We start from the raw sequence: 25,965 nt of genomic DNA on the forward strand, positions 1-25,965 counted from the left end.
TCCTACTCGCCAAACTGGCTTCAACTGTTCGAAAACAGCTCGACTTAGAAGCATGCAACACATTCTTATGGTCAGATTCTGAAATTGTACTAGCTTGGCTAGAAAAATCTCCATCGACCTGGAAGACTTATGTGGCCAACCGTACCTCTCAAGCGAGAATATTTTCCTAGCGGCACCTGGCGCCATGTATCTAGCCAAGACAACCCTGCTGATATTGGCACACGTGGTTGCAAGGCGCATGATTTGTTAGGCACGTCGCTTTGGTGGCACGTTCCACAATGGCTTTCTTGCCACATTTCGGTATGGCCAAAGCCGAAAGCAGGTAGCGCTTCTCCACCCGAGAAACGCAAGGTCGACGCATATCACGCACTCGAGGAAGAGGACGATATTCTTCAACGTTTATTCTCATATTCTCGAGCTCTCCGTGTGATTGCAAACGTGTCCGGCTTTGCGAACAATGCCTGCAACAAATCCAAATCGGTGACAACAACACATAATCCCCATCTGACCCACAAAGAGTTGCAACATGCAAAAATGCGGCTTGTGGCAATGGCACAATTTCGCCATTTCGGGGCGGAAAAGAGCGCCCTACAAAACAAAATGCCAATTAGCAGGACGAGTTCCCTTCTGGCTCTTAACCCCTTTCTTGATGGAGAGGGACTCCTACGTATCGGTGGCAGATTGGAACATGCTACATTACAATAAAACGAGAAGCGTCCAGTAATACTTCCTCCAGATTCAAGGCTATGCCAGTCGTATCTAGAGTTTTTACACCGCCTGCTTCTTCATGCAGAAATACGGTTAATGCTCCAAATGGTAAGGCAAGAGTACTACATTCCAAAACTAAAGCCTCTCATTAAGAAATACATTTTCCAATGCAAATCGTGCACGCTTTTCAAACAGAAAACGCGCACGCAAATAATGACAGCGCTACCACCTGAGCGCTGCAATTTCTCCCTCCCCTTTTCCACAACAGGGGTAGACTTGGCAGGTCCATTCCAAATGAATGCATCGGTTCTGAGGTCGACCACAATCATAAAAGGGTACGTGGCTGAATTCGTCTGTTTTCCACAAAGGCAGTACACCTCGAGCTATGCTCGGACCTTACCACCTAAGCCTTTCGGGCAGCATTCGCCCGATTCGTTGGCAGACGAGGTTATCCCTCAATAATGATGAGCGACAATGGTAAAACGTTCATTGACGCTCAACGCGCACTCGATCGCGACTTCGTTAAATTTCTTAACGAATGCTCCGCGGGCATTGTACAGAAATATGCCCCCCAGAGAATAAACTGGCATTATATTCCACTATAACTAACTTTCAGTTAAGCTAATCGTTTATCAAAAAATTTCCACCGTTTCTGTTGAAACACTTCGAAATATTATCGATAAAGAAATTATCAAGATAAATTGTATCTCGTTTTTAACCGAACCGAAAAGCTTTCGTTAACGTTAAAAACGTTAACAAAAACGTGATACTTTATGTTTGAATTTTGCTGGCAATGCTATAGCCATGGTGAAGCCGTAAGGTGGTAACAGCGAGCGGACATACACACACAAACTTCATGTAATTTGTTTGTGTAATTCGTTGGTGGTAATGTCAAAAATACTCTGAGAAATGTTCGTACTGTCAAAATTCATGAGAAAAGTTGCAATCAGCTTGGCTAATGCTTTCACCTTTAATGACTCCGCCATCAATCAGCTTTGCCAGCATAGTTTGAAATTAATAATCAACATAAACGATTTGATTTCGTTTTGATAGGGCAGAAAACGAAACAAAATCATTTCGTTAATTTGACGTTCTTAACGTTAATAAACGAAACGAAATGACTTTGTTTCGTTTATTAACGTTAATTATCGTAACGAAATTATATACGGGTCGTTGGTTAAGCATGCCTGCTTTCAGTATTAACTTTCTGTTTATCATCCGCTGTATCCAACTACTTCTCGTTTCTCTGTCTGTTCTTATACTTTCAGGACGACACCGATCTAGCTCCCACGGCAGAAACCGACAACTGCTTTCAGTGTCGGCTCTGCCACCGCTATCACGCCCTACGGACTGAACAAGAAGAAATCCACTGGCGCACACTCCGAGGAAAACAGCGGCAACCCCCAAAGTTGCAAGGACGGCCAAGCGCACGATCGCGCGCACCCCACAAAGCCTGAAAACGGCGCAATACGGCCAGTCGCGCCTTAAATACCACCATCCGCGCCTTGCAGGAACTGAAGAAGGTGCTTACAAGCCGCATTTATTAATATATCAACGGCTGCAGCCGTGCGCGGAAAATGGAAAGGCGCCAACACGACCACTACCATCGTCCTCAATAATGCACTGCAACGAACTAGTCTTGTACTATTAGCCGGCAACCGCGGACGCGCTCCTTTTTATAGTTATATACATTTATTATTTAAACTCAAAAGCTAAATTTTTAAGAAAATTATCTTCTTTGCATATCGTGGACAAATTAACAGTTAAGGTGTGAAGTTGAAGTTTGTGAAGATTTGAAATTAATTTACAATTATTAATTATTAAATAAATAAAAACTGAATTTATAACGTATGCACGTTTTTAAAGAAACACATAAACCTCTTTCTTACCAACTTTGAGTGTAGCGAAGAAAGACCAAGTGAGTATTCAACCCATATCGTACAAACACATTCTAGAGTCGCCCCTGGTCCACCTTTATGGCGATATCTCTAAAAGGCGTCCACCTATAGAACTAAGGTCCACTCCCTTTTAAAATATTCTTTAATACCTTTCATTTGATACCCGTTTTATACAAACACATTCTAGAGTTACCCTAGGTTCATTTTCCTACATGGTTATTTTCCCTTATTTGACAAAGGATGAAGGAAAATCGTTCCAAAAAATGTCACCCTTGGTCTACAATTTGGTCGATATTTTCCAAACGTATGTGATTAAAACCCACTTATAAACCATCTACGAAACCCTATGAAAACAACGCAGCTAAGCTCTCAGCTGAGTATGTAATGTTCGATTACACCCGAACTTAGCCTTCCTTACTTCTTTTTGTACGCGCGTTATATCAACACTTAAATTTTGTATGGACTGCTAAGTGCATAACTTTATCTTACTTACTTACTTACTTAATTGGCGCTTAACAGTTTAAACCGTTACCCGTCCAACAAGGCGCCAGTCGCATCTTCTGTTTGCCAACCGGCGCCAATTGGTCACACCAAGGGAGTTTAAATCATTTTCCACCTGGCCCTTCCAGCGGAGTGGTGGCCGCCCTCTACCCTGTTTCCATAGGCTGGTTCCGATAGAAACACTTTCTTGGCCGGAGCGTTATCTTTCATTTCATGGTCTACTATTTCTAAATTATGGCTGCCAACAGTGGCGTGGTTGCCAAGAAGCATATGCGCTGACTCTTTGCTCGATGACAACAGGTACTTCGTTTTGTCCTCGTTCATCACCATCAAACCCATCTTTACCGCTTCTTTTTCCAGTTTGGAGTAAGCACAACTAATGGCGCGGGTGTTTAGGCCGATGATATCAATAACATCAGCGTATGCCAGTAATTGCAAGCTTTTATAAAATATTGCTCCAGAGCGGTTAAGTTCTGCAGCTAGTATAATTTTCTCCAGCATCAAATTAAAGAAATCGCATGATAGGGGTCACCCCGTCTGAAACCTCGTTTAGTTTCGAACGGCTCGAAGAGGTACTTCCCAATTCTGATTGAGCTGGTGGTGTTGCTCAACGCCATTTTGCACAGCCGTATAAGTTTTGCGAGAAAACCAAATTTAGACATAGCGGCATATAGGCAGCTTCTTTTCGTGCTGTTGAAGGGGGTGATGTGTGTCGATTCCTTTTTCGCGAGTTTTTTTTACAAGATTTGGCGCATTGTGAAAATCTGGTCGATGGTAGATTTGCCAGATCTGAAGCCGCACTGATAAGGTCCAATCAGCCGATTCACGGTGGGCTTCAATCTTTCGCACAATACACTTGACAGGACCGTATATGCGATATTAAAAGACTGATTCTGTAACTTTATCTATACCTATGAAATTTTTTCGCAGAAAATTAGTACTGCTAAATTTCAGTATGCATTATACTCAGTTGCAACTGAAATGTGTCTCTCCATTTTATCTCTACACTATTCTCCGTTAAGTGTGTGTGTCCACGATTCATCGCAACCGATCATTCAGCTATAGTTTATATACTATGGCCAACAGAGGATCGTGTCTCCGTTATTAAGCAGAACTCGTTTTGTAGCGAGTTATTTCACCACTGCCGCGAGTCTTCAATAATTGTCCCCCAACTCTACTTTGCGCACCTCGCCTAGAGAGTTACAAACATACATACATACAAGTGAAGCTAATATAAGCGTGTTAAAATATCTGGTACAGAAAAAACCACCAGAGACGCCATGCGGATCCGAAATTGATCCAGATAATTAGGATCATGTTGCATTTGCATGATAAATTTTAATCGGGATCTGGATCAGGCAGCATTTACATAGTTTGGTTCCATTTATTAATATACGCGTAGACATGGTTCCAAATGTACATGCCTTAGTATAAAATTACATATTCATTCAACATCAATACCACTAAAAATTAGTGGTAGTGAAATGTTCAACGCACTTAACATTTTGCGCACTGCTCCAGACTTCTAATGTTCATCTAATACATACGTATGATACAACAATTGCAGATACTTACTTTCATTATATTTGGAGTCACTAGATATATGTGAATTAATACGTTTAGAGTCGGTGAGATCTTTCAGCATAACCTCACAACTATGAAGTAGTGAGTCGCCAAATCTAAGTTTAAGCAATTCCAAGTTTCGAATTTCTTTGTCGGCATTAAAGTCCAAATATGTAAGCAAACGGTCTGCCATCAAGTTACGATATTCATTCATGAATAATTCTTTGCTTCCATATATATCAACCACCATGGATATTATATCTGCAGAACGATTAACGTTCGTAAGTTGAATACGCGCAGTTTGATCAATTCCATACGAGTCTGGTAACCAATTTTCCCAGTTGTTGAGTTCCTCATTGACATCAAGTTTTTCATTTTCTTTTAAAGCTTCGCCTTTGGCAAGCTCTTCTGTTAGGTCTGTAGGTCCTTCTTCAGTTAGCCCCGTCACAACGCGACGTACTGTATCACTGCGTTTGCGAAGATAATCACGTATTGGTGCTGTTACAGTCTCTAATATAACTCCACTGTTATCAAGATATCTTATTGCTTTTATGGCAGCGATGTATCCTGTTAAGATATCCATTGTATTTACACCAGGATGCAGCACACGAACTTTAAGAGTATTGGTGAGTGTTTCAATGAAATGCTTTCTCATATCTATTTTTTCCATGCAAACCTTCAAGTCATCGATAGCGGGAATGGACTCGGGGAAATCTAAAACAAACATAAATTGCTATTTATAAAGACGTAACAGTAGTTTTTACTAAACAAATTTCGTTTTGCTACATATACGTATGTATATCAAAACTGGCTAAAAAAATTAACCCCCGAATGTGCCTAAGCGATACAAAAATTAATCTAAAAATTTTAGTTATGGCGTATTTTAGCATCACTCAGAATGTGCTTCACTTTCAATGCATTTTTTATGCATATAAACATTAGGGTGGTCCGTATAATCGAATGTAGTATTTTTTACAGTCTCACCCCCCAGATCGGTTGCACCACAGTCAACTATATCGCAAAAAAATGTGTATCCCAATTGGAGATGGTTTAGGCATGTCGCAGGGGGGGGGGGGGGGGGGGGGGTCAAAGTTGAAATTGCTCTATGGAGACTCAAAAAATAAGTGATTTTTCTTTTTATCTAATACTCGAAATCGGTAGCCCTATGGTAGAAAATATCAGATGCAAATTCTGGTCCCGATTGGAAACGCATAAGGGGTGTCGCAGGGGGGTTGAAGTTCAGACTACCCTATGGAGACTCGAAAAATAAAAGTGATTTTTCTTTTTATCTAATACCCGAAATAGATAGCACTATGGTCAGAGATATCACGTACAAAATTTGGTTATGATTACTTTTATTTTTCGAGTCTCCATAGGGTAGTCTGAACTTTTACCCCCCCCCCCCCCCCCCTGCGACACCCCTTAGGCTTTTCCACTCATAACCAAATTTTGTATGTGATATCTCCGACCATAATGCTATCTATTTCGGGTATTAGATAAAAAGAAAAATCACTTTTATTTTTCGAGTCTCCATTGGGTAGGCTGAACTTTTACCCACCCTGCGACACGCCTTAGGCTTTTCCAATCATAATCAAATTTTGTATTTGATATCTCCGACCATAGTGATATCTATTTCGGGTATTAGATAAAACGAAAAATCACTTTTGTTTTTCGAGTCTCCATAGGGTAGTCTGAACTTTTACCCCCCTGCGACACGCCTTAGGCTTTTCCAATCATAATCAAATTTTGTATGTGATATCTCCGTCCATAGTGATATCTATTTCGTGTATTAGGTAAAACGAAAAACCACTTTTGTTTTTCGAGTCTCCATAGGGTAGTCTGAACTTTTACAGCCCTGCGACACGCCTTAGGCTTTTCCAATCATAACCAAATTTTGTATGCGATATCTCCGTCCATAGTGATATCTATTTCGGGTATTAGATAAAAAGAAAAATCACTTTTTTTTTCGAGTCTCCATAGGGTAGTCTGAAATTCAACCCCTCTGCGACCCCTTTAGGCGTTTCCAATCGGGACCAGAATTTGCATCTGATATTTTCTACCATAGGGCTACCGATTTCGAGTATTCGATAAAAAGAAAAATCACTTTTATTTTTTAAGTCTCCATAGAGCAATTTAACCTTTGACCCCCCTGCGACACGCCTAACCCATCTCCAATCGGGATAAAATTTTTTGTGTGATATCTTCGGCTATATTACTGTCGATTTAGGGGTTGAAACTTTGGAAATCTGATGATAAAATTTTCTCCATACAAATAAGGACCACCCACCCTAATAAACATATTGACCACACACATTCATGTCATAGCAACCTACATAAGTTACTTTGAACCCAGCAGGAGTTCAACATCATATAAACATGCCGACACACAAGGCACATATCTGTTTACATTTATCAACCCCATTTGTCAACCCGTCACACTGACCAATACACTTATCGATCAGTGTGACTGATCGACATTGTCGGTTTGTCAATGTGACTGCCAAAATATTTATATGTATATAATTACATTGTATCCATAAATAGGTCAATGTAATAATATTGTAACGAATTTAGGGAAATTCCGCTTACTTGCAACCTTCTGCTTACATTGGTATCGCTAAACTTTTGAATAAAACACTCCAATATTCTGTATTACAAAATGGTCTTTATTAGACTACTTCGAAAGTACTTCACAATTAAACTTCACTACGCAACTGATAAATCTCTCGATCTAACCGCTGCGAGCCTCTCCAAATGAACCACCCTTCTATTTCTTGGTTTCTCAATGGTTTGTATGCGGTAGATGGCATCACTGATCCTCTTCACAACTTTGTACGGACCTTTCCAACTGCACCAAAATTTGGATGGAACACCTTTCCGCCAGTAAGGGTTGTAAATCAGTACCAAATCTCCCTCCAAGAGACCTTCCGAATTATTGTTTTGTCAAACCTGTGTTTCATCTTACTACTCATTACCCTGGTTAGTTCCCTCACACTCTGTTATTTGGCCAATGAACTACTTCGTAGAGCTTGCGCTTGACGGGTTGGCTTCGCATAATCAGTATCGTTCTGACGTTTCACAACAGTAGTGCGCCCTGGCTTGAAACAACCCTCGCATTCTTTCGTTCGTTTTAGTGCGTCAATTAGGGTTTGTCAATGCCAGTGTTTTTCTCGCAGGTACCTTCGGTTTTGATTTGCTTGGTCCATTAGTTCCATCGACACTTGCCCGATCTGCTGCCTTTGACTTTTGTGGTTTTTGTCGAATCTCTTTCACCAGCACTCGCTTACTGCTGAACCCTTGCTCAAAACTGAAGTAAATTGGCACATCCTTGTTGTAGGTCAAAAAGCATTTTCTTTGACCGTAAAAATATTCCAGAAAAAAAACCAACGACGAAGAAATAAATGGGCTGTGCAATTAACAGGCAAAAATAAATCAATTCCACGTAAATGAAACGTTACGTCTTGGTGGTCAACAGTAGACTAACTATTTAATAATTTTCATAATTCAACAGAGGTATAACAATTCAAGTAAAGCATAAAGGTATAAACGTGTGTATGCTTGCATATGCATAGCCATGCACTAGCGAGAGAAGATGCAAATGGGTGACAACTCTTGTTATTGTTCTGACGCATGTCGATATGTAAGCATACAAGCGTGTGTGTATACATATGATGTTGAGTGGGAGCATCGAGTTGTTTAGTAATACATAAGTACATATATGTTTGTATAATTAATTGTTCATGCTCTTAAACTAGACATTGCAATTAGAGGTTTACGCCGATCACTTTATCGGTGGCGGCGGCGTAGACTCTATTATATACCGGCGGCGGCGGCGTGGGCGGCGCGCCGGCATACGCCGGTGTTCTTAGTTTAAAGAGCTTGATTTTTTCTATTTAAAAAAATAATATTTAAGAAAGGTTTTGTTTGTATGTATCTAAGGAAAGCAACGTGTTGGCCATTCCGGAAAGATCCGGGAGTTTTGCCTCAAGATCTCGCATACCGTTCAAAAATTTTCAGGAGTACCTCTTTGCGGAAGGATTGTCCCTCGTTCACCTACTCCAGACAGACTTCGAATCTAACCCCGGTCTTTGGAGTTGGTACTGGCTGCGTCTGCTGAAGAGAAATAGAGATACATAAAATGGTCACACTTTTGTCTGTATATCTCGTGCAAAAGTTTCACCTGGGGTAACTCCTAACAATCGCTGCGAACACAATTTCTTTAAATCACTTGTGGCTGTTTGGCGGTCATGCACGAAGGCGACTTACGGTTGCTATTAATGGTCTATTAATACTCATGACTCTAGTGGCACAGGGCGAATCCAGTTTTTTCGAGCTAAAATCCCCGATGATTAAGAGCTACAATTCCCGATGTGCGAACAGTAGCAATCCCGACCACCTGTCGCTACCACGCCTCCTGATCCTCACACCATATGCCATCACAGAAGCTATAGGACTGCGACTTCGAAATCATATGTAACTTCGTCGACGTCAGTTTCCTAGAAGCTCTAGGCGTAGCTCCGAAGACTCTCTAACGGATGTTTTTGTCGCGATATGCTGCCGAGCTACATCAGAGAAACACCTTGAAACGTTAGGGAGTGACTATTTGGCCAAGGATGCCGCCATCGAAATCATAAACAGTCTAAGTGGATGTCATTGCGTAACTCATGTGTGAAAATCGTATAATCCTCGGCGCATCTACATAATTAAAATTTTACAAGGACTCTGGATACAATTTTTAAAATGTACACTAAAGTTTGTAGACGTTTATGTTCACAACATTGATTTCAATAGTCTTCGTTAAATCAAAACGATATTTTAGAATGACTGCTGTTTTCTGGCTTTATGATATAAGAGCTCATTGTGGATGGCCGCGTAGCTTAAATTTTCGGACTAGTTCTACTTTCCACGACGTTGGGGTAGTAGCATACACGGTCATTAGTTCGACTGTCTTGGGAAAGCTTTCGCTTCACCACTTTGAATGTTCTCGCGAAGGACAAAGCCTCACCTGGTAACTATATGATCCTACGTATTCACATTTGTAAAAGGAGCCGTAACGTGTAGGTGATATTTAAACTTGGTTGACAGGCTATAACCAATGTGATTCACTCCAAGGTACTAGTTTTGGATAGGGCCGCCAACTTTAGGAAATGTCAAAACGGGAGACTTGGGTGTTGAAGGATGAAGTTTGAAAATCAAAATTAACATTTCAGACGCTATTGTGTAGTCTCGCAAATAAACAACAGATTTTTGAATGTAAGCTTAAGTGATTTTTCAAACCCTTCTCATACGTACACAAATCTTCAACGTAAGTATAAGGTGGGAATCATTCAAAGCAGTGTTTAAACCCCTGAATCCTACTAAAGGATTTTGCATCACTGAGTTCGCTTATTCTTTCAGCCAATCGCAATATAAAATTAAAAAAAAAATCGGCACCTTTTTTGGGTAATTTGCTTTTTCTTAACAACTGAAGGACAATTTGAAAACATGTTCACCTTGGGTCATTTTACTTGAGTTCATTGTTCATTATTTTTTGAATCTTTTGAAAAAAAAAAAATTTAAAGTGAGCATATAAATTTATTATATAACTTTTCTTTTAGTGTTTTGTTTTAATAACTTGGTGAATTGGGTGATGCGAAGTCCGTGTTAAAGTGACATCGAAAGCGCTTGTTTTTTTTAAATAACTTTTGAACAGTTAGAAAGAGTTAAACTTCGCATTTAGTTTCTTAACTGGCAGTGATACGCATCCCTTGATACCCCTTTCGACCATATACGCCCAATTTTCGACATGAGCAATAAATGTCCTAAACAGTCTTAAACGAGTAGAAAATATAGTAACGCGCCGGACGCCGCCGCCACCGCCGCCGATATTTTTGACATTTGGCGGCGGCGTGCGAAAAACGATCAAAATCGGCGGCGTATATCTCTAATTGGAATGCGACAGTTAGGTACATTTTAAAGGAAGTAAATGATAGGAATTATAAGTAAATGAATTTAAATAGGTTATTGAACCACGACAGCTGTTAGTTAGGCAGGGTGTCCCAACCAATGACCAACATCCCGGCCCCGTTGAAAGGACTTTCAAATCGGTAGTATTGCGATCTTGTGAATTGGGCGACGACATGTTCCTTTCGGAGTGCATAGGTTTACCACACTAACTCGCTCATCCCTTCCTGGTATTGTGTCTATAACACGACCTATCAGCCATCGTTGCGGGGGTACATTATCCTCATGTATTAGAACCATTGTGTCTTTAGCGATGTTCTCATTTTCAGTGTTCCATTTCGTTCGTGATTGAAGTTCGCTTATATACTCATGCGACCATCGTTTCCAAAACATTTGTTTTAAAGCAGTTATTTGATTCCATCTGTCCCAATTGTTAAGCTTATCCACTACCATTCGTTCAGGTAGAGACTTTAAAGCGCTGCCAGTTATGAAGTGACCTGGAGTTAGTGCTTCTAAGTCGCTGGGATCGGACGAGAGTGGTGAGATAGGTCGCGAGTTGAGAACTGCTTCTATTTCCACCAATACTGTAGTGAGCTCCTCGTATGTTAGCCTTGCATTCATGACGCTGCGATGCTGATGGCCTTTGGCTGATTTGACTGCAGCCTCCCAAATGCCGCCAAAATGAGGTGCCCTAGGTGGAATAAAATGAAAATTTATAAATTCATTAGAGCAATAATTAGTAATTGTGTCTTGATGCTCTTTTTTGAAAAGGAATGCTTTAAATTCAGCAAGTTTGCTGCAAGCACCAACGAAGTTAGTTGCGTTGTCGCAAAAAATGTCTGATGGAAGACCTCTTCTTCCAATCATTCGCTTCAGCGCAGCTCTGTAGATAGGTCTGAAACGCCTTTGTTGCAAAGCATACGAAAATTGCAACGTAGGCTTTGTATGGTACCTTGCCCCTAATGCGAAGATATATATTGAAAGGCCCACAAAAATCTATGCCGCAACGAGAAAATAGCCGTGATGGTGTTAAACGTTCGACAGGAAGATTTCCCATCATGTGTTGAAGTAATTTCGGTTTGTACCTAACGCAATGGATACATGACCGAACAATACGTCTAGCGAGCTAACGAGCGTTGACGATCCAAAATTGTAGGCGACTTAAAGAGACCAATGCTTTAGGTCCAGCGTGATAATTTTTGATGTGAAGATGTCGAACGTATCGTCTGACGAATTCACACTTACTCGGCAACAAAATAGGGTGTTTTTGGCTGTCTGGGAGATCAGCCAGTTCAAGTCTTCCGCCAACCTTTAGCAATTCAAATCCTTGAGTCGTGTCCAAGAACGGGTTTAAATTCCGCAATGTGCTACTTATATTTTTCTCCCTTTGCAATAATCGAATGTCTTCAGCGAAATGTTGCTGTTGAATACAATGCATAACAATGCGCGGTGTAATTCATCGAGAGTCAGTGATTCGTTGGCAACTTCTGTTTGGGGTTTCCTCAATTTTGTGCAAAGCCGAAGCATTCTGGCAACAATCCGAATTTCTCGAGTGTGAGAACTTTGCCTGTCGAGAGTTTCAATTAGGTAGTTACTGGATATAGTTACCTTGAATGCCGATTTTCGAACTTCAGCATTAACAACCTCTATATCGATATCTTTGCTGGTTTCGCACGGCCATTTCCTTACGTCTTCATATAAAAATGCAGGACCAGAGAACCAAATCGAATTTACGAGGTCAGATGGTGTATTTCCTCTAGACACAATGTCCGCTGGATTACTTTTCGTTGGTACATGTCTCCAATAAGCATCCGCAGTCAAGTCCTGCATTTCCGAAACTCTGTTACCAACAAAGGCCGAAAGTGTAGCCGAATGCAATTTGAGCCAGTGAAGTACAATTTGCGAATCTGTCCAAAGAAATGTATCAAAATTATAATCAGAGAATATTGGTTTAATGTTTGTATAAAGCCGAGCAAGTAATAGTGCACCACATAGCTCCAGCTTCGGTAGTGACTGTCGTTTAGTTGGGGCCACTCTTGATTTGGCCGTGAGAAGGCGAATGCGAATATTGCCAGTTTTATCTACGATGCGGATGTAAATTCCGCAGCCATACGCGCGAATGGATGAATCACAAAATCCGTGTATTTGCAAAGACTGAATATTAGTAGACAAACAGTACCTGGGAACCTTTCCTGAGGAAAGATCCGAGAGATTGTTGACGAATGCTTTCCAAGCTGATTGAATGTTTTGTGGAACTGACTTATCCCATTCGATTTTCTGTAGCCACAACTCCTGAAGTAGAATTTTTGCGGTAACGATTACTGGTTCCTGACAAAAATCACGAAGCATACCATTAACGGTATTCTCCTGCCTTAGTGCATTAAACAAAAATGTGTATGTAACCACGCATATATATAAACGGGACGTCTTCCCTAGGTTCCCCAATTTGTTGTTGTTCTCATCGGGTGCATAAAAATTATTTAACGGGATATACGTATATTCATATAAAAAGGTAATTTGGAACTAACGGCTTACGGCGAGTTGTGCCTCGTCCCTCCACGCCAAAATTTCCGGGCACACTATAAAACAATAATATTTCATCACAAAACCGATTAACTAAAAAAAAAATATTTATTTTGGGACTTACACGTCGCCGCACTGTTCGCTTTACAACACCACAATTCTCACTCCAGTCACTCTTCCTGAATCGCCACTAATCCTCTTTCCTATGACACACAGGATTTACTTAAAATTTCAGGATTTCGTAAATTACAGTAACTAACTTCCTACGTGCTTATATATGTACGTACCGATATGTGCGCATATCAAAAATTTAAACCAATTATTCCCCACGTCCTATATACAGGATCCCTATTTATTTCATTTAGCTAATCTACCAGAGCTTTTAATTTAGCAAATAATTAAATTATTGAGCTATTAAATTATATGGACAATAAATTTTTGGGAGATTAAAAATTCAAATTTAAAAAAAATCTATCATAAGCAGGACAATTTGAATCTACAGGCATCAAGATTTTGATTTTGGTTAAAATTATTTTGATTTTTGGGCAAAAATTTCGCTTAGAACCGCGACAAAACTATAAAAAAAAATTTATGTACAAAAAAATTACCAATTACCCCCATTTAAGCAAAAATTATTACAAAATTACTATTAGCCCTACATTTACCTATATGTACCCATATATGTATATACATATGTACGCACATACTCCTACTTCACTAGCTATCTAACTCTGCTCACCTTTAATCTGCTGCCCTGGAACTCCGATCCTCGTCTCGGGAACCTCGTTTGTCGCTGGATCCACAAAAAACTTATTTTTTTAAATTAATTTAAAAAAAAAAAACGCACAACACAAGTTTCACAATAAAAAAAAAACTATTACACAGTGGCGCGGAGGCAGTCGTATGCCAGGACGTTAATACTTCATCTGTCTTAATTTTGACCTGTTTTACCCCCTTTTATATCTTCTTTCTTTGCCGTACTCCCCTAACGTTAATCTCTCTATTTCTTGTCCGCTAATCGTTTGCGGTTCCTGTATAGCAATTTTTTTGTTGCTGCAATCTGTTTCAATACCAGTCTTTATGCTACATCCGGCAACCCTATCAAAAGCTCTATCCTTCGTTAAGTTCTGTTTATTTTGTTGTCCACCCTCATTTTGACATATGAACACACAATCAAAACAAACCAAATAGAAACATAATACCATCAATTAAGCAAGGTTTTGCAAAATATAACATAACAATCAAAATACAAAAAAATGTTATTGCTCGAGCAATACGAACAGCAATATGCTGTACTAATTGCGGAAACTACTTCTGAAATTGTGCCAGTGACGCAGATAAGGGCAAAGAAAAGTGAGATTGCAATTAACTCAAGTGATTATTACATACCACGAGATGGGCCATTGCATTTCACCTAAATGGGAACAGCTGCCCACTCTCATCTTGGGTAATATTTATGAATATCTCGAGCCACAGGATCGATTAAATGCATCGCAGACATGTCGTCATTGGCGTGGGGTGCTTTTCCAAAAGAGATTTTTCAACAATTTCAAGTTTAAATTGTATATAAACAATGATCGACAGTGCACATTTTTTCGTCAAACGTTTTGTAATCTGGCAAGTGAAGTTACACTAATTTTTGATTTTCTTAATGTTTTTTATATCAAAAAAAATAAGACGTATTCTCTATAGGATTGCACGTTGTGATAATTTGCAGGGGTTCCATTTTTACACTAACAGTGTCGGCTTAGTCCCACCAGGCGATATAAGCGAAGAGAATCTTATCGATATTGAACAATGTTTTGTGGAGCCATTGAAGATGTTTTTAAAACGCAAAAAGTTTCCATGATCGATAACACTCCTACAGAAGCAAGCATGGATTCATTAACTGAAGAAATCGATACTCTCCTGGGCCAAAACTGGGAACCACTCAACCCACATGCTTTACATCCTGCACTTGGTTATATACCAGTGTCAGATGATGTCCGTGATGAATACGTCTTCGATCTCATGCGTCGTGACATGGGCTATTAAAAATTTATTATTGCAGCAACTTATGCCACAAATTTTATGCGAATTTAGGTGTACTGTAGATTTTTAATAAACAATAAAAGTATGTATACAAAATTTTTAATGCATACACCATATACTGCAAAACATCATGTAACTAAGCAAAAATTACGTCGTTGCAAAAAATATCTTAGCAATATGCAACAGCTTCATTAAAACAACAACCAAAGTATAATGCAAAGTTGGACGATGAAATGCTTGTCAGCCCAACGCGGGGAACACCCACCCCTGACACAGTCTCCTGCTTCACGAGTTACGCCGGGCAAAATTTGTCAACTACATCCGATGGAAAATTTGAAAAAATCAGTGAGTTTACGGGAAGTATAATTATGTCCTATCCATATGAGAATTTTACTTTGTGGTTAATTCATACGGTATTTCGCAGGTTGGCTAACTACGCTCATGTGCATAGGGCACACCTCCGGACGACTTGACCCTCCTCGCCGGAGATCCACCAACATGGCAAGAACCCTACTGCTTCAGGTCTTTGGCATACCAGGCGCCTAAACTACGCCCAGAAAGAGTTTCTAGCAGGTACATATTATTTCCCAAGGCTTTCGTTACCCTAAATTTAGTAAATATTTTGCAAAATTTCGTGTTGATATTATTTTTGAAATCGCTTAGCACGAAATTACGTTTGTAGATTTCCTGTCCGGGTACGAATCGCACTTCGCGGATCCTTTTGTTGTACCGTGTTGCATTCGTTTTATACGCGTTATGTAAATTCTCCTTAATCTTTTCCCTCATAATCATCATTCGGTCACTATTGCCCAGCAATAACGTTTCACTATCATTCAAGGCGCTCAGTTTTCTGGCCAAAGCATAGTCAGCGCCACTGGTAAACATGTTCATCCCAAACAGGGCAAAGTAGGGCGATACACCCGTGGCAGAATGTACGGCGTTTCGCAATGCGCATTCGATTTCCGGCAAGTACAAATCCCAATCCCGGTGGTCTGTTTTTAAATAAGAGCGGATGGCAGCCAAAACCGATTGGTTTACCCTTTCCGCTGCATTTGACTGAGGAGAATAAAAGGCGGTTTTTAGGTGTTTAATGCGGTACGTTTGCATCATATGGGCAAATTGTTTTGACGTGAACTGCTTCCCATTGTCGGAATGTAATATTTCCGGTACGCCAAACTTGAAAAAGATTTCTTCTATTAGAAATTTCACGACATTGATTGCAGTTGCTTCACGCATTGCTTTTAAAAAGGTAAATTTTGAAAAATGATCCACCACCACAAATATAAACGTATTCCCTTTCTTAGACCTGGGATACTTGCCTAAAAAATCGATATAAATTTTTTGAAAAGGTCTTTCAGTCATAACTTCTGATCCTATACCCGATTTCAAGATGCCATTACTTGGTTTATTTTCCTTGCACACTTGGCAATCACGAACGAAGTTGCGAACTTGTACAACCATATTAGGCCAATAATACATACGCCGTAAACGATGCAATGTTTTCGTCATTCCACCATGTGCAGCTGTCTCGGAACAATGCGCATTTTCAATTAACGTCGATGTCAATGCCGCCGGTACCCATAACTTCCATTCAGACTCTTCTAACTCGACATCCCTTGCCAACATTTTCTTATATACAAAACCATCCTCTACCTTTAAATCCGGCAATCGTTCCCCATTTGACTCGATTGTACCTATCAACCCTAAGTATTCCTCAGATTCGAATTCTAGAGTGTCTATGCCCGGTATTAAAGATTGTGTTATGTCGTCGATACAACGAGATAACGTATCGGCAACTATATTTTCGGACCCTTTTCGATGTTCGATTTGGAAATTGAATGCTTGAAGATGCAGTGACCATCTCGCTAGTCTCCCGCTTAAATCTTTAAGTGACATAAGCCATTTTAGACTTGCATGATCAGTCACTACGGTAAATGGCATAAGTTCAATATATGGACGAAATCTTTGCATTGCCATCACCGCCGCGAGACATTCCTTTTCGGTTGTGGTATATTTGCGTTGACAATCATTCAGTTTCTGAAAGAAGTACGCGATGGGGTTTTCCGCATTCTCATCCGTCTTTTGATATAGCACCGCGCCATCACCATAGTCAGAGGCGTCATATTGGACCCAAAAACGCTTCGAAAAATCCGGGTGTTTTAATACAGGTGAGCTTGTAAGCGCTTTTTTCAAATTATTAAAGGCTTCAATAGCTTGTGGTGTCATTTCAAACTTGCTTGATTTTTTTAAGGTGTCTGTAAGTGGTGCAGACAACGTTGCAAAATCCTTTATGAATCGCCGGTACCACCCAGCTGTTCCAAGAAAACTCCTTACTTGTTTCATTGTTTTTGGTAAGGGGATATTTAGAATAGCCTTCACCTTCTCGTGATCCGTCTTTAACATCCCACCGCCTACAATATAACCCAAACATGGTAATTCCTTGAAGCAAGACATTGATTTTTTTAACCCTGCTTCTTTTAAACACATAGCCACCTCTTCCAATATTTTCAGATGCGTATCGAAATCTGGAGCAATGATGAGCAAATCATCAAGATATATAAAAACGTTTGACTTTAACCTCTGCGGTATGACGAGGTCCATTAGTCGACACAACCGTTGTGCCGCATTGCATAAGCCGAATGGCATGACTGCAAATTGATACAAGGGACGCCCCGGGACGGTGGAAGCCGTGTACGGTTTGCTGCTTTCTTCCAGCTCTATTTGCCAGAAAGCGAATTTTAGATCCACGCTACTTATATAATGCGTATCATCGATGCGACTGATTATGCCTTCCATATTTTGTAAGGGATACGCATCCTTGATGGTCAAAGCATTCAATTTCCGCGCATCTAGGAAAAATCTGTTTTTACCGGGTTTTCTAACTACCGTGGTTCTATTACTCCAGGGACTTTCGCTTTCTTCGATAACTCCTAATTCTAACATTTTGTCTATTTCAGAATACACTATGGCTTGCATTGCCGGAGACAACGGATAATGCCTATCTTTTACTGGCACGGCATCACCTACTAACTTAATGGTGTATTTCTCCAGTGGAGTACGACCTAAACCGTCTTGTTCAAATGTCTTAAAGCTAGTTTTGACCTGCTCTAATCTTTGCTGTTGCTCTGGCGTCAAATCGTGCAACAGGCGACGCTCGTGCCTATCTTCTTCTTTCACCATCTGCTGTTCTAGCTTAGATAGGTCAATTTCCTCACAACCTACAACGCTTGGAGCCAGCTCAAATGCGCGCCAAAAATCTATTCCTAGATATATGTTTTGCTCCAGGTATGGACATAGATAAAAAATTATAACGTTTACTAATTTTTTGTATTTCACAGGTATTTTGATTTTTCCTAACATCATATGCGCTCCGCCTCCGGCAGTAGTAACGGATGAAATAAATCGTTCTATTGGTAACCCTACTTCCTGTACTAACTCACGACCACCTCGCCCCAAAATACTAACCGATGCCCCCGTGTCTAATAGTCCGCGTGTCTGAATCCCATTCAACTCTATATCCGCGTATACCCGCGGGTCACTTCGATCTGCCCTTTTTACTGCTGCCACAACTTCTCGACGAAGCAGATTTCGTCGTCGAAAACGCTCCCTTGCCTTTTGTATCCTAACCGATACCATTCGACGACCTAGCAGCACACTATCGGCAAAAATTCGTTCTCGGGCTTCGCGGTATCTCCTCATGCGTTCCTCAAAAGAAAGGGTAACTGGTCGGTGTAGAATAGTTTTTTGTTAGTCTTTGATTGTGATTGGCTTCCAAAAATGATTTTTGGTTTTAATCCGGGCTGTTCGTTCTGACATCTTATATCTAAATCTAAAGTTGTGCTGGTTGACGCATCTGCTCTTGCGGGAACTGAGCGGAGCGCGACACCCCCGCTGTCATCGCGTTCCGATTGGCGTTTCCCGTCGGGTTACATACGGGACACTTGGGCGTGATGACCTCCGGCTTTCCACATTTAAAGCAGAAAATCGCCTATGCAATGACATGCAGTCGGTGAAAAGATGGCCCTCGAGTCCGCAATTCCAGCATGTGTTTTTCCGGCTTGTCTGATCACGCGATGGTGGATGCTTCGTGACGCGTTGATAGCGGACCTCTTCCACAGAGACTTGACCCTCATATCTGGGAGATTCCTGCTCATCTGTCGGTGTGGGCGTGATCTCATGAACCTGATAAGCACGAGGCGCGAATCCACTTTGCTGCACACGGTCTCGTCGAGGGAAACTTCTTTCCACCTCCTTACACTCCATCCTAAGCTGCTCGACAGAGTATACCGCGATGGGATAAACCATTTTTGCCAACGATTCCCGCAAGTTTCCTTTCACTAGTCGAACCACTTCATACTCGGGTATAGGGTTCCTTAAACGAGATCGTAGTATGCCAATAGCATGGAAGTATTCATCAATATTTTCCCCGGGTTTCTGCTTACGTTCATTTATTTCCCTCATCAGTTCGAAATCTGTCAACTGGGAGGCGAACTGCCTTTGTAGTGCAAACTGCAAGGTTGGCCAGTCTACATTTCGGTTCGTACGAATGTACAACCAGTACCACTCGCGTGCTTCGCCACCCAGAAGACGATGAAAATCCCTTAAAATATCTCCCCATGAACAACCGTACTTCTCCTTTAAATATTCCAATCTAAACAAAAAATCTTCAAAGGTCATGGAATCTCGGAATCCTTGGAAACTAATTCCCCACTTTTCTATATTAATTTCAGGTCTCATACCCGAATTCCTACCTTGATTTTCGATTGGGACGCTTTCCGAGTACGTATTGTGCCTCGCTGGTTGTGCTGTTTGGATGTGGCGCTGATGTACTTGCGCCGTGAACGCCGGCAAGTTACCCACTGCAGGCCTCATAGGGTCACGGGTGTTTCTGTTGACATCTCTAATTACATTGTTATTGCCGTTGCTATTGACATTTTCACTGACAAGTTCATTTGGAGGGATCGACCGCCTCGACTCCATGGACTCACTGCTAGTATTGTGCCTCCTTCGTTTGTATGGAACACGCGTTCTATTTTCTCCACCACCAGCTCCCATTTCACCGTTTGAGCTTCGCAAACCATTCATTATTTCCTGCATATTTGTTCTCATTTCACTTAAGAGGGCCTCTTTCGCTTCACCCATCATTTCTTTGATCATAGGTGCTATTTCGTCTCGTATCTGATGGGTTTTAGGTCGCTGAGCTGTGGCCTGATTGGAAAAATTGTGGAACGGTGGAGGGCGCGGGAAAGATAACGAGGGCGGCCGTAAGAGCACGGACTGTGTTACCTGTGCACCTGTGTTCTGCTTGGGCAACGTCCCTGTTTTACCGCCCGTCGTAGGTGTCGCGCTACTGGCACCATCTTTCTCAATGTTTTCTCCTGTTTTGTCCCCACTACTCTTTGTCCCTCCAAACCGCTCCGATAAATCAATGAACGAGGCATCCTGTTCGACCGATGCGTTCACTTTTGGATCATTAGATGCCATGGCTGCAATCTTCTTTTTGCCTCTGGTGTTCAATGCAGGTGGTGTATTAATCATAAAAAAAATTAGTTTCCGTGTATCACCAAAAAGAAATAATCAAAACGCAATGTCTTTCGTAACCCTTGTATTTTACACAAAACTCGTATAAGACCTAAAATACCTAGTATGTATGCATGTATGTTAAGCGCCAAATTGTTTTTAAATAAAAAAAAATACTCTTACTGTAATTTCGAATATTTTACACAAAACTTCAAATATGTTTGTGTAAAGCAAAACCGTATTGTAATTTCAAAACTCTAACAATGTGCTACTTTGCGGGAGTTCAGATGGCATGACTCCCGAAGAGGTTTTTCCAAACAGAGGGTTTGGATCATAGTTTATCGTTCCTGTATAAGTTTGTGTGTGGACTGATTATTTAATAATAAAAAAAAAATATAAATATGTATATCTAGAAAAAAGTTATGCTTCACAACCTTTGTATCTAAACGAGTGTTGCGGCCACTAACTACTCTATGTAAATATGTATGTATGTATGTATGCGTGGAACATCAAAATTTAAACTTTCAATTTCGGTCTCCATACATAGAAACTAAACTGATTTACATTGTTAATCAAAAAAGAAAACTGTAAAAAAAATTATACCAAAAAAAGAAATTTGAAAATTATCTTTGCATTGTACTGTGGCGGTGCAGATAGATCACCATAATGTTCGGTAACTATGTCACCGTTTGGCTATTGTTTGGGGATTGATGTGCTACCACCTAACGCCTTAGTGCAATTCATCAAACCCTTTTTCGATGAATGATTTGAATCAAAAAGGTTTAAATACATTTTTTTAAATAAAACGAAAAAGTTGAAAATGTTTCATTTTTTTTTTTGAAACTTAAGCTGTATGGGCGCCAATTTAAACCTTTTTTTTTTTTTGTTGCGCTGATGTTACTTTAATATTCTATGTACCCTATCCCTGCATATAACTATGAAAATATATGTACATTTCTTGTATTTTAGTTTGGGCGCCATATAAATATGTCACGTACACGTATTGTCTGGCTCCTTGGGGTCCCCGGACTAGCTCAGTATACGAGGGGCAGTGGTCCTCAACCCTACCACCAAGGAGCCGTACGGACGCATATTTATTCCTCTCATCATCATCCATCCTATCAGCCTCACACACATCTCACCTCAGGAAGCCCGCCCTACCTTGGACCGCTCGTTTCATGTACCCTAACTTTAGCGGTCTCCCTCTAGCCATGCTTCGTCCCCTCCACTTACCTCTCTATCACGCCATCTTCACCTCCCGCCCAAAAAGTTTTTAACTCCGCATTTTAACTCTTAACAACAAACTCAAAATATATTGAAATCATAAAAAGAATTACAATGAATCATAATAAAAACTAATCTTATTATTTAGGCTAAAAATGTTTGACTATGATGAAACGTCCTGCCGATCATTCAATAAAAACAACAAGAACATATAAAAAATGAATTTTAAAATTTTACTAGGTTAAGGGTAAGGGATCCTACCTAATCGAGCTCTCTTAGTTGGTTTTACCCCTACCTATGTATGTAGATATGTATGAAATTTTAAGAATTTCTCAAAAAAAGTCTTCAATATTACGTTCCTTATGGGCAGAATCGCTTACCATTTAGAGGACAACGATACAATACACCTAACATAATCACAATAATTTTCTTAACAATTAATTTCAGCTTAACAAAAATAAGAAATTTGGTCACTCTAATGTGAGTGCTTTGCTCGCTTGCAAACACGAAGATAGCTAAACTTTAATTGGCAAGTCCAACAACCCGCACACTATAAAACAAATATAAAAAGTTTTTGGTTCGTTACCATAACCTCAATAGGGTGTGTATAAAATGTACAAAAAAAAACTTTGATTGTACTAAAAATATGTGTACCACAAAATTTTAGAAAAGCTTAATAATTTTTTGATACATGCGTGTGTGCATGCGTGTACGCAAAAAAAAACATAAAAACGCAAAAAAAAACTAAAAACTACAAGAAATTATACATGCATAAGGGTATTATAAATATACGAAAAATCCGAAACCAACTTCTTGGGTAATTTGTGCTGCTTCTTATTGGCCTTTGTGCCTCGTATTGGAGCCTCACGCGAAACCGGATGAGCACCAAAAATATTAATTTTCGATTTGGAGATTGCTATTACAGCAAAATGGTGTATGAGAGTGATTCAAATTTTGATCTTCGTGACGAATGTACACCAGAAAACAAAATAGGTGCTCCGAAAGATTGTTAAAAATAAAGATCGCTTTAGGTTCCTGGCAAAAATCACGAAGCATACCATTAACGGTATTCTCCTGCCTTAGTGCATTAAACAAAAATGTGTATGTAACCACGCACAAAAAACTTATTTTTTTAAATTAATTAAAAAAAAAAAACGCACAACACAAGTTTCACAATCAAAAAAAACTATTACACAGTGGCGCGGAGGCAGTCGTATGCCAGGACGTTAATACTTCATCTGTCTTAATTTTGACCTGTTTTACCCCCTTTTATATCTTCTTTCTTTGCCGTACTCGCCTAACGTTAATCTCTCTATTTCTTGTCCGCTAATCGGCGGCCACCGTGGTGTGATGGTAGCGTGCTCCGCCTATCACACCGTATGCCCTGGGTTCAACTCCCGGGCAAAGCAACATCAAAATTTTAGAAATAAGATTTTTCAATTAGAAGAAAATTTTTCTAAGCGGGGTCGCCCCTCGGCAGTGTCTGGCAAGCGCTCCGATTGTATTTCTGCCATGAAAAGCTCTCAGTGAAAACTCATCTGCCTTGCAGATGCCGTTCGGAGTCGGCATAAAACATGTAGGTCCCGTCCGGCCAATTTGTAGGGAAAAATCAAGAGGAGCACGACGCAAATTGGAAGAGAAGCTCGGCCTTAGATCTCTTCGGAGGTTATCGCGCCTTACATTTATTTTTTTTAATCGTTTGCGGTTCCTGTATAGCAATTTCTTTGTTGCTGCAATCTGTTTCAATACCAGTCTTTATGCTACATCCGGCAACCCTATCAAAAGCTCTATCCTTCGTTAAGTTCTGTTTATTTTGTTGTCCACCCTCATTTTGACATATGAACACACAATCAAAACAAACTAAATAAAAACATAATACCATCAATTAAGCAAGGTTTTGCAAAATATAACATAACAATCAAAATACAAAAAAATGTTATTGCTCGAGCAATACGAACAGCAATATGCTGTACTTGCGGAAACTACTTCTGAAATTGTGCCAGTGACGCAGATAAGGGCAAAGAAAAGTGAGATTGCAATTAACTCAAGTGATTATTACATACCACGAGATGGGCCATTGCATTTCACCTAAATGGGAACAGCTGCCCACTCTCATCTTGGGTAATATTTATGAATATCTCGAGCCACGGGATCGATTAAATGCATCGCAGACATGTCGTCATTGGCGTGGGGTGCTTTTCCAAAAGAGATTTTTCAACAATTTCAAGTTTAAATTGCATATAAACAATGATCGACAGTGCACATTTTTTCGTCAAACGTTTTGTAATCTGGCAAGTGAAGTTACACTAATTTTTGATTTTCTTAATGTTTTTTATATCAAAAAAAATAAGACGTATTCTCTATAGGATTGCACGTTGTGATAATTTGCAGGGGTTCCATTTTTACACTAACAGTGACGGCTTAGTCCCACCAGGCGATATAAGCGAAGAGAATCTTATCGATATTGAACAATGTTTTGTGGAGCCATTGAAGATGTTTTTAAAACGCAAAAAGTTTCCATGATCGATAACACTCCTACAGAAGCAAGCATGGATTCATTAACTGAAGAAATCGATACTCTCCTGGGCCAAAAATGGGAACCACTCAACCCACATGCTTTACATCCTGCACTTGGTTATATACCAGTGTCAGATGATGTCCGTGATGAATACGTCTTCGATCTCATGCGTCGTGACATGGGCTATTAAAAATTTATTATTGCAGCAACTTATGCCACAAATTTTATGCGAATTTAGGTGTGCTGTAGATTTTTAACAAACAATAAAAGTATGTATACAAAATTTTTAATGCATACACCATATACTGCAAAACATCATGTAACGAAGCAAAAATTACGTCGTTGCAAAAAATATCTTAGCAATATACAACAGCTTCATTAAAACAACAACCAAAGTATAACGCAAAGTTGGACGATGAAAGGCTTGTCAGCCCAACGCGGGGAACACCCACCCCTGAAAAATTGCCTGATGATGAATTCGTGGCGGTTTTCGAAATGATACAATCGCAATATGCCAGTAAAAGTTTCCTTCTTTCTTTTCAGTTTCTCTTAGAAAACATAATAATTAAATATTCAATTATTATAAGCCGGTGTTAAGCTCATGAATTCTTAAATAATAAGTATAAATTGAACACACCATAAAAACAAACAAACATAAATATGTAAAACTGTGCCCGAGTTTACAAGCTTCCCATTCGCAACGAAAAAGAAACTTTACAAAAACAAAATCTACATACACACAAATTAATATAGAGCCAAAATGTCTCAGTTGTGTTGTTAGTGTAGAAATGAGATAAACTGAATTAAGCAACGAAACAAATACAAGCAGGATAGCCTAGTGGTTAAGCTAACTGCAGTTTCACCGTGTGATTCGCGGTTCGAATCTCGGTGAAACCTTTGATAACATTACGAAATTGCCTGATGATGAATTCGTGGCGGTTTTCGAAATGGTACCATCGAAATATGCCAGTAAATGTTTCCTTCTTTATTTAAAGTTTCTCTTAGAAAATATAATAATTGAATATACAATTATTATAAGCCTGTGTTAAGCTCATGAATTCTTAAATAATAAGTATAAATTGAAGACACCATAAAAACAAACAAACATTAACCCGAACCATGTCAACAAGAACAGTTGCCAAAATAGGCAAAACCACACATGTGCAAGTCACACGAATCAAGCATAGAAGTCGTATTAAAAAGTACAAATAGAAAAATGTTGAAAAACAGGTTTAAAAACCGACATCAAAAAGCATTTCCCTTGCACGTAAACTCTATGAGACCAAATTGGCACCCAAAATTTTTGGTGTGATTATGGAGGACGAAACGTATTTGAAAATTGACATGAAAAACGTAACATGGTACCCAGGTTTACTGTTTGCATTTTGGAGTGGGCATTGCTAGTTCGGCAAAAGCCATCCATATAGAAAAGCTTGCCATAAAATTTCTGGTTTGGCAGGATATAAGTGAATGCGGGCATAAATCCATGCCGCTCTTTACAATGGGAACCTTCAACGCAGGGGTTTAAGAGAAATA

General features: G+C 39.8%; 1 protein-coding gene across 3 annotated transcripts in view; it reads right to left on the minus strand.

Annotated features, from left to right (window-relative positions):
• The window catches only part of mr (anaphase promoting complex subunit morula), a 724,830-nt gene that overhangs the window by 353,649 nt on the left and 345,216 nt on the right, over window positions 1–25,965 (minus strand). For all 3 annotated transcript variants that reach the window (XM_067772925.1, XM_067772924.1, XM_067772926.1), the window contains one exon: window positions 4,683–5,384. In XM_067772925.1, coding sequence (XP_067629026.1) covers window positions 4,683–5,384 — 702 coding nt within the window. The remainder of the gene's footprint in view (window positions 1–4,682; window positions 5,385–25,965) is intronic.

This window comes from Eurosta solidaginis, chromosome 3, assembly GCF_040869045.1.
Source record: "Eurosta solidaginis isolate ZX-2024a chromosome 3, ASM4086904v1, whole genome shotgun sequence".
NCBI lineage: Eukaryota > Metazoa > Arthropoda > Insecta > Diptera > Tephritidae > Eurosta > Eurosta solidaginis.